General features: G+C 37.1%; 1 protein-coding gene across 1 annotated transcript in view; it reads right to left on the bottom strand.

Annotated features, from left to right (window-relative positions):
• The window catches only part of rad51b (RAD51 paralog B), a 55,941-nt gene that overhangs the window by 33,783 nt on the left and 7,658 nt on the right, over positions 1-14,500 (bottom strand). Inside the window, exons 7-8 of the mRNA XM_079433402.1 lie at positions 14,149-14,221; positions 3,113-3,222 (exon numbers count right to left, since the gene is read on the bottom strand). Coding sequence (XP_079289528.1) covers positions 3,113-3,222; positions 14,149-14,221 — 183 coding nt within the window. The remainder of the gene's footprint in view (positions 1-3,112; positions 3,223-14,148; positions 14,222-14,500) is intronic.

Here is a 14,500-nt window from a genome sequence, read left to right as displayed (position 1 = left end):
TGTGCACGGAGCAGACAAGTACTTGCCAGGTCAGGAAAGCGGCCGTGATTATTTCTCCAGTAGGCAAGAGGGTTATCACTTCTGGGGATGGGGACTTCAGACAGATAACCATCTAGCTGTTGATCGGTTGAGCTTGTCATCTGCCTGACATTTGAGAAAGATTTGAGAGAGTGTATTTAAATAGGGCCAGTGCATAAATAAACATTTTTATAAAATTAAAAAAATATCTAGCAGAAATATGGCTACAATCTTATAGTCACATATATAGTAGCCTAAGAACAGAATAGCCTACCTATTATTTGAGGCGCTTTCTTGCAGGATTTCACTGAACATATCAGACAACGAGGGTGCATGCCCCTCATCTGGTGCAGAGAGACGAGTCTTTTTTTCTGCGCTCTGATCTCCTTCTCCTGCGCTGTGCGCTGCTCCGTCTCCACGCGGGTTCTCCGCATCCATCGCGGCCTGGATAATTTCTCGTGCACGCTGCTTTATTTCCGCATCCAAGTAATGGTCTTTATAACGCGGATCAAGTACAGTCGTGATGAAGTGCAGAGGATCCGAATAGATCTCAGTGAAACGTGTGCTGACAGACTCTAAGAGTGTACTTTTCATTGTTTTCACTCCGTGGTCCGTCTCAACCTCTTTGCTTAGGAGACGCTTTAGTGCTGCGATTAAAGGAATAACATCAGAGGAGCTGATCTCTTTAGTTAGCTGCTCAAAGGGGGCAAGAAGAGAGAGAATGTTCTCTATTAAGACCCACTGGTGTGAAGTGAATGTCGTGGGGAGCTCGTGATCTGCGCTATGTGCAGCCAAGACTTGCTTTTGCGCAAAGAGGCTTTGCAACATGTAAAAAGTGTTGTTCCACCGCATACTCACGTCTTGCTGGAACCGTTTTATTCCAGACTGATCTTGCATAGACTGCAAGCGGGAATAGGCCAGCTGAGAATTTTTAAAGTGGCCAACAATTTTTCTGCCTATAGCCAGTACGTCTTTTACGCTGCGTTGAGACAACACTCCCTCATTCACAGCCAGATGTAGTGTGTGGGCCATGCACCGTATTCCCTTCAGCTGGCTGTCTTCTATCGCTTTTGTCATAGACAATGACATGCACTTGAGATTGGTCGATATGCCAGGTGTCGAACATATTGGCGAATGCATCAGAAATGGCTGCTGCTGTATGTGACCCTCGAAACTCTTGTGAATGGAGCAGAATCTTTTGCAGCTGGAAATCAGCGTCGATCCATTATCGGTTAGACTGAGCATACTGGTAATGCTGACGTCTGAGCTCCACATGTCTATCGTGAAACTGATTGCTGAAATATCTGCAGCTATATGCTCATGGACGTGAGTTGCAACAACATTAAACTGCTCAGGTAAACACACCTCTGAGAAATGTCGTCTGCTCGGCATGACATAACGGGGCTCAATGTGCTCGATCAGCCTACAAAATCCCACATCTTCTACGACAGAGAATGGCTGATCATCTAAGGCAATGAATTCCATAATCTTGTATGTAATGCCCTTTGCCTTGACACCATCACTGGGAAACTTCCTTGCCTTTTCAAAAACGTGCGCCACAGACGGAGTGGGCGTGCTCGGAGGCGTTTTCCTTTTCTGTGCCGCGTTCCTCTCATATTCAGCGTAGCGATCGGAATGTTTGGATTTCAGGTGATAAATTAAACCCGACGTGGAGAAAGTCTTTGCAGATGCACCCCCTCTTGAAATTTCGGCACTACATGTTTTGCAAATCGCTGTCCGTGGGTCTTTCTCAGATATACTGAAATACGTCCACAACGCAGACATGTTGCTTCAGACAAGCACGTGCAGGTCACGGTTTCTGTTTGCGTCATCACAACATTTCGGCCGTATTATTTCGGTGATAAAAGTCTTTCGGACGAAAACCATTTTGGGCCATTTTATACAAAATACAAATACAAATACAAAATCACATGTAATTTATGAATGACTCACTCAGGATGTACTTGTTTCATTACTGGATGAATCAGCGTCCTTGAACGAATCTCTTGTATGTTTCAAAGACAAATACATTTTAACAGACCCTTTTTGCCACCTACTGGCGTAACAATGTAATCGATAAATCTTCATTTGAAGTGTCAAATTACTTTCAAAAGGAGATTTACTCTATTTTAATCGCTACCGTACATATCAGAGTTTATATCTGAACTATAAACTTTTATAACAGTGCTTCTGTGATTTGAATGTTTGTAACACAGAAATAATGATATTGCGTGTGGTTAAAAAGACTGTGAAGCCGTTTCATTCATCTCTTTAGGTCAGCAGCAGTGCGAATGCAGATTTAAATGTTCTAATCACTGGTGTAATCGTACGCTGCACGGACGAACCAAGTGATCACAACATTGTGATCGCGCACGTCAAAGGTTGAGGAATGAAACAGATGAATTATTGTAATTTACGTGAATCACGTTGGTGTTTGAATCATGTTCGCGATCTTTAACGATCTATTAAATTAATGTCATGTTGGCAGTGACACCTCTCTTGCAACGTGTTTAGCCACATTATCACAGATATTATACTTAGCTTTTTTGGCTTCTGATCGCAATTGCAGCGAAACTTTGGAGCGCTTAGATTAGCAAGCAAGTCCTGGCAGATCGCTAGGTCACACCGGTCCTCACAGATGAAAAAAAATAAAAATAAGCACATAGGAATCGATAAGCGGAATCGAAATTTTAATTTGACAACAACTATACGATTCCTGACCTTAAGCATCCGATTCTGGAATAGGAATCGATTTTCGATTCCCAACCCTAGTGTATATATAACAGCAAAATCATGATTTGCAAGTTGCTATAGTCAGTTTCAGGTATTGGGGGAGGGAAATTATCATTCTAGAGAGAACCTAATTGGACAAAAGACATATGGTGTGGTGCAAGATGGCGTCATGAGTACCACTAATCCCTTTTCCTTCAAAAAAAAAAAAAAAACGGAAAATTTTTAACGCGTAGATTTTTGTCACCTGGTTAGGTGTTTTTCGGTTGGTTTTGCATTTGTTTGTTAAGTCACATCAAGTTTGCTTTTCGGATATTTAAACAAAGTTTTGCTAATTCACTCAGAGGAATAAGAAAGTGTTTACCTGTCTCCGTTCTGTGTCCTCGTACTGGACGATGAGGCGAGTGTTTACACTGTGACTCCATGTGTTTCCCAGTGCCGCTGTCACAAACCCTGAGTCCTCCTCTGTAGATACTGAAGGACAAAACAAACAAAAAACAGTCAGGGTTCGACCTTAACATTTGTGCCAAATTACAGTAAAAACTCAGTTTGATATATAAATTTAAAAAAAATTATAATAAAATACTTTTTTTAATAATTAATTGGACAATTAGGTAGTCACTTTATTAGAACTTGAAAGATGTTTTAAAATTAATTGTAACAATGATCACCATAATATGTCATTATTTTAAAATCTGTTGAAAAATTCATTATTTTGAAGATTTTATTTTATTTATTTTTTGGTAATATAATTGTAATAAAGATTTTATTTTTAAACAATTTTATTTTGCTCATCATATATTTGTTTTGGTCAAATATTTCACGTTTTTTGGTTGTGAATAAAAATGTTACACGTATGTGACCCTGGACCGCAAAACTGTCATAAGTGTCAATTTTTCATCATCTGAATAAATAAGCTTTCCATTGATGTATGGTTTGTTAGAATATGACAATATTTGGCCGAGATACAGCTATTTTAAAATCTGGAATCTCTGGGTGCAAAAAAAAAAGTAATATATTGAGAAAATAGCCTTTAAAGCTGTCCAAATGAAGTTCTTAGCAATGCATATTACTAATAAAAAATTAAGTTTTAATATATTTACGGTAGAAAATTAGCAAAATATCTTCATGGAACAAGATCTTTTCTTAACATCCTAATAATTTTTGGCATAAAAGAAAATTCGTAATTTTGACCCATACAAATATGCCCGTGTTACTTATGACTGGTTTTGTGGTCCAGGGTCACATATTACTATAGATATATCCATATGCACTTAATTATATATTGCTTATGAACTTGTCATTTATTTAGATAAATTATCATTATTAACATTTAAGAATATTTTTTTTTTAATGTTTTTAAAAGAAGACTCTTTACACTCACCTACATTTATTAGATCAAATAATAAAATCAGTAACATTGTGCATGTATTTTAAAAAGTAATTCATTCCTGTTATGCAAAGCTGCATTTTCTGCATCATTACGCCAGTCTTGTGTCCCGTGATCCTTCAGAAATCATTCTAATATGCTGATTTGCTGCTCAAGAAACAGTTATCATTATTATCAATCCTGTACGTAGTTGTGTTACATAATATTTTTTTGATGAAATATTTAATACAGTTTCATAATCAGAAATACATATTAATTTCTCATTTCACCCGCCACTGGGAGGTTAATTACAGCTGTTTCGGCATATTGTTCCATTTCAATTGCCATAACTCACTCATCCACTGTGAATCTCTTGAAAACTTGGAGCCATTGAGTCATTATTGTGGTTTAAGGACTGAGTGCAAAGCAGATGACAAGCCCAAGAAACAATGGAAACACTTTTGAGGTCGCACACCAGAGGAAGTTACCAATGATACTACTGACAACACTCATCCGGGTCTTCCTCGAACTGCTTCGTAAACACACCTGCGTGTTTTTGTCCGCCTGTCAGGGCCTCTGAGGTCAGGGTCTGAGTGTCTTTCTCATGATTCTTTGTTGTGTAACATTTAAGCACCATGCTGTAATCTGACAATACCATTCACAACTGTCACATCAGCAACTCTCACTTCCTCAAAACATTTCCTGTGGAAAGCCGAGTGCGGGAGAAACCTGAAAAGGCTGGCACGGAATGTCAGTGAACTGGATGCCTGGAAGGGCCCTCCTCTGAAAAAACAACATCCTCAAAAAACCTAAAAAATCTGGAAACAATAGGGAACCACTTTACAGCTCCAGATCGGGTTGAGCTCTGTTTCACATCAAAAGATAAAAAGGGCTACTTTACTCAATAGTGCCACTTTTCACACAGAATCTCATTACAAAATCATGCTTTATTTACTAAATGCACGCAATCCTGCTTAACCAGGCGCTAACTAGACTGAAATAGCACCGCGCTGAGAGTATTTAAATAAAAACTGATATTATTCTTCAAAACAAGCTGAATTACTATTTTAAAATTTTATTTAAAAAAAAAATGTTTGCGTATATTCTCTACTCATCAAATAAGTCGTCAAATTAAAATAGTGTTATAACCTTTTAACTGACATAACTCTCTAGTAAACTTCATTCTTATTGGTGAACCATGGCCTTCTGCAATCAGATTTCATAATATTCCCCGTCGTCCATGTATACCAGACCGCTCAGTGTAACTCAAACTGGCGCTAATTTAAAGAGATACTTTAGCCAAAAACGGAAATTCTGTTATCATTTTCTCACCTTAATGTCGTTCCTCACCTGTAAGACTTCATCATAGTTCATCTTTAAAACACTAATTAAGATATTTTTAATGAACCCTGAGAAGTTTCTGCATTTCCACTGAAAGCCTATATTTCAGCAAAACTTTGACGCTTCAAAAGGTTTATTAAAACATTGAAAAAGGAATCCATATAAATCGAGTGGTTTAATCTGTCTTCTGAAGGGACACTATTGATTACACGATGAACATATTTAATATAGGCTTTTATTTACATTTAAACATTGATGAATGTACTTACTGTAGAGCACATCTAATATGGTTAACAGAAGCTGCTTGTTTGATGCAAAGAAAATATGTATTTTGCTCACATCAAGCAAGTTCGGTTGAGTTTCCATTTACTCTATGTATGTGCATTGATCAAAGACTTGCATGTGGATTATGTTTTTTAATGTTTTTATGAACTTTTTGAAGTATCAAAGTTTTGGTAAAATGGAAGGACTGAAATATTTCAGGTTTCATTAAAAATCTCCATTTGTGTTTCAAAGATGAACAAGAATTTGGATCGTGGAATGACATGAGGGTGAGTAAATGTTGACAATTTTCAGTTTTGGCTGTCTATTCATCACATCTCGGACTCGCTCTCACATTTCATACTAACACAACTGCCACCACTTTGTAGGACTGTAGTGAAAATGTCCTTGAAAATGACATGAAAATTATGTACAGTTTGATTGGGTATTCCGTTCTGGATTTTTGGCCAAACTGGTCAGAAGTTATACGCAGAAACGTAATTTTTTTTAATACCTTTGAAGAAACTACTCATGTGCCTTCAGGTCATGGTTGTTTTAAATCTTAAGTTCATTGCACAGAGTCTGAAATTTTTGCACGTTAAAAAATAAATACGACCTCACGTTGTGTCAATCACGTTTGCATACAGCCTCTAAAACTTTCTTCCATCAAAAAAAATGTGAAAATTTCTGACTCAGTGTGCAATGACCTTTACCAAGTTTGGTCAGAATCCTCTAATGCAGGGCTAGGCAACGTCGGTCCTGAAGTGCCGATGTCCTGGAGAGTTTAGGCTGAACTCTGTAGGACAGCGGCACTCCAGGACCGATGTTGCCCATCCCTGCTCTAATGCATTGTTGAGATATAGACTCATGTCCATTTTAGCACAAACTTCGTCAAATTCCTTCACATGGTTTACGAAAACGGTTTGGAATATCAAAAGTTTTGATAAATTTGAAAACGTCTAGGAAGACTTCGGAAAATTACTTTTTTTGGAAATTCTAAATTACTAAAAATCTTGACCTGTTCAAATTTATAAGCCAAGGAATCAGAAAAAAAACAAAAATTGGTTTTAGACCTTATGGTTCAAAAATTATTACCAGAAATATGAGTGCAAAATTTGGCCTATTGGTGGCGCTAGAGAGTTTGAGATAGATACTCAAAATTCCCTATGGTTAATATTGACACTGTCTTCTATCTGTGTGCCAAATTTCATAACTTTCCCACACAGTTCTATGGGCTGCCAGAGACTTCCAGAGCAGCAGCAGCAGAAGAAGAAGACGACGATGATGATGACTAACGCATACAATGGGTGCCTAAGCACCTTTGGTGCAGTGTTAATTTTGTCAGGCATTTTTGATTTAGTCTTAGTCTTTATCTTGAGACGAAAATGCTTGAAATGCATTTTAGTCATTTGAGTCTAGTCGACAAAAAGTCATTGCTTTTTTGTCAACTTTTAGTCATTACTTTTAGTCAAACTGCAGTTACCGACATTTATTTTGGTAGATATTTTATATATAGTCTTCAAACAAAAATTAGTTATTAATTCTTCTCTCTTTAGACCAAATCAATTAAGCTTATGAGAAATCTGAATCAAGGATTGAATTTGGAAAAACTGGAATTAATTAATTTTTGGGTAGAGATCCAAATTAAACTAATTTTTCAGATAGGCTACAGTAGGTTTACTTAACAAGTATGCATTTATTTAACATCTTTTCTTGGTTAACATTGATGACACAGATAGGTATTTAATTAGGAATGCGGTCTATTTAAGACGGAAGGCATGCATGTAATACTGACACACATTCAGTTTTCTCCCACCTGTTTACGTCCACTTAAGCCATAACCAACTGTATTTATGTGAGATACTCTACACCAGGCATCATCAAATCTGGCCCACTCCTGCAAAATTTAGCTCTAACCCTAATCAAACACACCTAAGCATGCTAATCAGAGTCTTCAAGATCATTAGAAAATCACAGGAAGGTGAGTTTGATCAGGGTTGGAGTTAAATTCTGCAGCAGATTGGCCCTCCAGGGAAAGATTTGAGGAACCCTGCTCTACACAATAGAAATTTGGACTGCTGTGTGTGTATTTGAGCACTGAGAACTGATCGCGCGCTGTATGAGAACTGAAGAAGTGGAGCGTGCGCGCGAGAGCACTTCTATCAGCGTGATTCCACCTACTGTGCCTTCACTAACTATAAGTTAACAACAACGAATTGTGACTCCCAGGAAAAACGGGACGTCTGGTCACCCAATCACTAACCCTTTGGGTGCTGAGGCCACAGTTTCAGATCGCTAGTTCGCGTTTTGGTAGCCTATCTGTCCGCTGCGGCTGCCATGGCTACTAACACCGGATATGCGATCATCCCTCATCCAATTGCAATCCAATGACAGGGATGCACATTTTGAAAGACAAGACTTAGCCTTTAGGATGTATTTTGAATGTCCGGTAGTCCTCAAATAACATTCTAGTCCCGACTCGTCTTGTTAACGAAGACACGGCATAAATTTTGTCATAGTTTTTATCATCAGATATTAGTTTTAGCTCGTCAACGTATCATCTTAGTCACAGGAAAAAAGTTCATTAACGAATATTTTTCGTTGTAGTCTTCGTCGACTAAATTAACGCTTTGGTGTTTGATCCCTAATTACTGTAAAGACCCCATATCAGCAAAGTTGTTCGCTTAGAGGGAAAAGATGCTCAAAACACACAAGTAGCGATATATTTTTGGCGAACATCCAAATGCCTCCCATGTTGCTGAGAGCAAAGTTTAGTTGATATTATAGGTATGTGCTGCACGCTTTTTTTTCGGTAGCTGCATAAAAACTAAATAATATACAGTAATTTTTGTAAAATAAACACTTACCTGTATTCACATGAGCACATTTTAAAGAAACAAGTGCAAGTAAAATACACCAGATAGTGGTAGTGTGCTGGATCCTTAACCAGCAAGATGAGGAACTGCACCGTGTGAATTGCATTCAATAGATTTTGTGGACGCGTCTGTGCGGTTACCTTATTTGCATAATTACTATAGTGACTCAGGCCTTAACACCGTGTGCAAATAAACAGCACTATCAGCAGGCACAACTCATTCTGATGTCTGAAAGAAACGCAGACTAATGAGCATGCGTTTTAATGCGGGTTCATGGTAATAAGGTTGGAGAGGGCCAGACTAAACAAATGTGACGCCCTGTTAAGACCCAGCTTCTTAAATCAATGCTCTGGGTTCCAGAACAATTCGCCTACACTCTCCGATCCCTACAGAAGCGATGGGTGCTTTCCCACACTGCGTGACAGCAGGACTATTCACAGACTTCAATCAGCTGTCTTTTTAATAACCCACAAATCAGTTATTAAAGGATCCGTTTCTTGTTTGCACCAAATTCAGCATGGCCAAATATTTTTTATTGATGGATTGTCAAACAGGGGAATGGGAAAGTTGTTGACTTGGACTGGATATAGACAAGGGAGTGGCTTTCATGTGGTGATGCGGATTCAAAGATAATGTGGTTTCAAAATTTGGAGAGATGTTTGTCCTCTGGGCTGATTTGGTTTGAAAGCCTGTAGTGTTTGGCAAATGAATTGAGCCAATAATCATGCAGACTTGCAGTTTTTCCAACAATCTTCCCTCGAATAACTCTCCATCATCTGGGAAAATATTTGTGAATGTCTCATTGATGTTGTAAAGCTCACTTGCTGATTTTATTTACTCATACTCTACTAAGTAGAATGTGCAAAACTCTATGTTTTCATCAGTGGGTTGTCTGAATGACTAGTCGGGTTTAAGAAGGCCTATGTAATTACACTGATTTAAGGTCAGATGCAGCACATTGATCAGATGTGTTTTTCAGGGGGTGATCACAGAGGATTCATTTTTGTGTTTAAAAACTGCTTTAAACTTTGCACAATCGTCAATTTTCATTGGATAGGGGGTAGAAAGAGTCGTAAATGATCATTTATGCAATGCACTCACGTCAAAACCCTTGTACAGTGCATAATCTAGTTACATTCCTCATTGCAAAAGGGCTACTTACATATGCTAATTTATACAGTAAAATGTAAAAAAATAAAAGTGACCTAATAATGTGATGAAAAACTAAGTTTTAACATCGCTAAACAATACATGAAATTTCACTGTTAACTATTGTCAAATCTGAGTTTTACAAATAAATATGAAATATGAAAGCAGCAATTCACAAAAATCCCTGCATAACATGTTTTATATAAATAATGTTGTTTCTGCTCATTTTTGTTATCAGTAATGTACATTTTCTGTTATTTAGTTAATATTTTTGTATTATTTTAGTGCCTAGGATCTGATGGTGTTTTGTCTGTCGTGATCCTGTGCACTATATTAGGATTAGCTATGATTTATACACAGGCTACTTAATGGAATCTGATTCATTGTGTTGTTTTCTACTGTATCTCCTGTATTAGTATGGTGTTAATCAGTACATTTTAAGGTAAAATGTAAATTTTGGTAGTTTAAGAAAATTGGTAAATTAAATATGTTAGGAATCAACATGCTATTGTCATGTCATATCCGAAACACTGGCATTTTGTATTATTTATGGTGAATTTCAGCTTTTTTTATGGTAAATTTAACAGGACATTTTTAGTAGTTACTTGCAGAATAAACCTTACAAAAACTTAGCGCAACTTTTAAACCTCTGATTTGTGATATGTTCATAAAGCATCTTCATAATTTAAAATACCTAGAAAAAAATATTGGTCAGACTTTTTTCCAATTCTCGCTATTAACAAACCATTAACTACGACTTTTACCTTAATAAACTCCTAATTTGCTGCGTATTAATTGTTAAGGTCACTGCACACCGAGTCCGAAATTTTCATCCGAAATTTTCGCAAGTTAAAAAATAAATATGTCCGCACGTTGTGTCAATCACGTTTACACACTGCATCCGAAACTTTAGTCCGTCATAAAAAAAATTGGGTCCGGTTCGATTTTCTGCGTTTTCGCATTAGTAGCATGCATTTTGATAAGAAAGGATGACGAATACGAAAAAACTGAAAATAGGTCGTTGTTAAATTTAGATACTGGGTAGGGATTAGGGATGTAGATTATGGTCATGCAGAATATGTGCTTTATAAGTACTAATAAACAGCCAATATGTTAATAATAGGCATGCCAATAAGCAACTAATTAATAGTGAGAATTGGTCCCTATACTAAAGTGTTACCAAAATATTTATTTTAGAAATGTTTCAAACAAAATCAAGACTCCAGAAATGGAGGACATAAAACAAAGTGAAACAAAGCCTTGCTTTTTGTCAGTAAACGACACAAAATAGCCTTCTTATCAATGTTCAGAGAGGCTCAGAAGTGACTCACTGTGGTCTCTTTCACACACAGACAGTGGGGGAGCCCAGGGCCCCATAACTGAACTACTGTCTGCTCACACTACAAGCGCTCGAATCACATCTGACCCCAAAAGAAAACATATGAATTTAAAGTCAGAAGCTGATGTCTAATGGAAAAACTGGTATTAGATCCAAAGAGGAAATGGGTAGTAAATCTGCTGATCTGTTATGATTTATGTGTATTGGCCTATATATAAATAACAACCGTGAAGCAGTAGCCGAGAGCAACTACTGTACTGTTCTGGACCATGGTCAACATCTCAGATTCAACGATGCAAGCAGATACAAACTGCTAAGGTGTGGCCTCTTGTCTACAGCTTCAACAAAAGACCTCAAAGGGAGTTTCCATTCCCAAGGCCAAAGAAAAACACATTTTCTCAATAACTGGCTGTCTGAGAACCAATAAAACCCTTAATCAGTTCCTCTTAGCTACAAAGTACAACAACAGCTTGACATCCTTATTTGAGGTGCTAAGAGATGTCCAAGTTGCAATCAGTATTTGTAAATTCATTTTACAATATTATGCAAATGTAAACATTTAAAGAAGGTGTTTCCTCAAAAATATTTTTTCTATCATCATTTATTCACCCTCATGTAGCTACAAAAGAAAATATGACTTTCTTTTGTGAAACAAAAAAGAGACTCTGAAGTAGGGATGTTGCAATATAGCGACAACTGTGGTATTTTTTCTTTTCAGAATTTCTATAGATATTGTTATGATATTGTTAATGTGAATCATAACATCAGATTTTGTTATTATGCCATTTGTTTTTTTTTTTATTTCTATAGGTATTGTAATAATATTGTTAACTTAAATCATAGCGTTGGATTTTGTTATCATGGTGTTTTTTTCTTTTCAAAATTTCTATATATATCGTGATAATATTGTTAACATCATTCAGAGCATTATACTTAGTTATCATAGCATTTTCTTAAAAATTCTATATATTGTTATTATGATATTGTTAATGTGAATCATAGCATTGGATTTCGTTATGATATCGTTATTTTCGTTATGACAAAATTTGAGTAGCTATGTGTGAAAAATTCACAAAAAGCATTCATTTGATTTCAAGATTCTCACCTGTGCCCATTCAAATATGGCATCTCAAAGATATTTGGTTAGTTATTGGTTCTCCTGTGTCTTGCAACAAATCAAGATGTATTTTAATTTATATTTGAATGCAAGCATGAATGGCAATAAATTATTTGTACTATTATCTGGTTTTTACATAATTTGACACCATCCACAATCATTGTATAGAAAAGGGCAGCACGAACATTCAAATAAACATCTGATTCAGTGTTCATACAAAAGAAAGAAAGTCATATGAATTTGAAACAACATAAGGGTGAATAAATGATGACAATGTTTCATTTCTGGGTAAACTATCACTTTAAGCTTCAGATAAGACCAAGGATGGAGAGAGAAAGTCAGAAAGAAGAGATAAACAGGGTGAGGCTGTATAAGGGCCATTCTTTCCCCACATAATCCCAAGAGACAGAAAAACAGAGATTGTGTGCATGTGTGAGAGAAAGATACAGAGAGTAAGTGAGTGGGAGACAGAGTTACCGGTAACCCCACCTTGTCGAGTGGAACAGTGGGATGTAAAGAAAGAGGTGTCTGGGGGTAAAGTTACAGGCCACAAACATGTGCCTGTTAGATAACATGAGAACGGAGCCTGTATCTCTTTCCTCAAAGCTTTGCCCCAAAACAAGACCCTTTCCCACTGTACACCTGGACGTACGCCAGAGGATACTTGCTCATGTCCATATATACAGTGACAGAAGACACGGGTCACTGCACAGCCATGGAATCAGAGATGCCGTGGGATTCGCAGAAGGCCCAGACAGGTTTGTAGTAAGGCTGCAACGATTAGTCGACATTATCGACACCAAAAAATTGTCGACAAATATTTTTGTTGTCGAGTAGTCGTTTGATCTCATATGACCTAATGTAAGAGTCTGCAATACTGCGGTTTGACCAGTGTAGCGCTGTAGCGTAAGACTGTAGTTCGGCGCTTCAGTTCAGAGCAAATGCATCCGAACCTGAGCGGCGTTTGGATGTAAATATATATATTGCACGCTTTCCTCTCAGTAACAAAATAAACAACAAAAACTGACAGTAGTGTGAAAGCAGCAGTCAAAAATGCATCTATTTCAGTGATGTGGATGTTTGCTTGAGCTCTGCAGTTCAGTTCTCCAGGAAAGTCAGGTCACGTCATGCTTATTTATATAGTACTTTATGCAATAGATAGCCTTAATTTCAAGCAGCTTTACGGTATTAAACATGAAAAACCAGAGCCAGTGTCGCTTTCAGTTAGAATTACAACTTGATTTTCTGTCATAAAGCAGCTCTCCGGTGTGGAGCTAGCTAATTATAAAATATTTTTATTAATTAGTTTTTATAAATGCATTAGTAAATACTGAAATTAACATTAACTAAGATTAATAAATGCTGTAGAAGTATTGTTCATTCTTAGTTCATATTAACTAACGAACCTTATTGTAAAGTGTTACCAATTGTAATTACATAATATGCTTTTCTAAAGCCGAAGTGACCTTTATTTATGTTAGAATATTTATAACTTAATATTTTGACTAATTTCAAAAGCTGAATAATGAAAGCCTACTCATTAATCAGTGAAATAATCGTCGATTAGTCGATTAATCGTTTTAATAATCGTTAGATTAATCGTTTGTTGCAGCCCTAGTTTGTAGAGCGGGAGGATTGCAGTTTGAGCCCCCTGATTAGAGTAATACCATCTTCTCCAAGGTCAATGATGTAGTTGCTTGAGAACAGCTGCTTGTGTGGAAGGTCATAACTGATGCTCATTTGTCCCACATACCATCTCGGAAAGGCTTGGAACGATGGCTTCCGTTAGCGAGATCAGAGAACAGCTCATCAGGGAGGAGTGAAACAGAACAGCTTCTTGACAAGATTATCTGGACTAAATTTCCACCATCGAATCCCTTTTACACAAAAAGACATTCTCCACAAAAATCAGTGTAGACTCCAGTATACGATGGAAGGCTGTTCTTACCATCTGCCTGATTCCACTGAGGACATTGGACCTTCTCGCCCACATGCGTGGTGATCTGGTTAGTTAAAACCACCTGAGGGAGACAGAAGGGAAACATCTGTATTTGAGTTCAGTCCAGTTTGAATGGATCACACAAAGATGAGAAGAAACAGTCTGCTGTCACTATGAAAGTTCAGCGGACGCTGAATTTATCATCACAATACTTAACTGTTGACATCACTGGTATATACATGTGAGTACAGAACAGGCAAACAAATTCTAGCAGGGCCTCCAGCATGACCATTATTTTAACACACATCACCTTAAAGGATTTTATTCAAGATCCAAGATGTTCATGCCTTTCTTTTTTTCA

This window comes from Barbus barbus (assembly GCF_936440315.1).
Source record: "Barbus barbus genome assembly, chromosome: 14".
In the NCBI taxonomy this organism is placed as follows: domain Eukaryota; kingdom Metazoa; phylum Chordata; class Actinopteri; order Cypriniformes; family Cyprinidae; genus Barbus; species Barbus barbus.
This window is presented reverse-complemented; position numbering and strand designations above follow the sequence as displayed.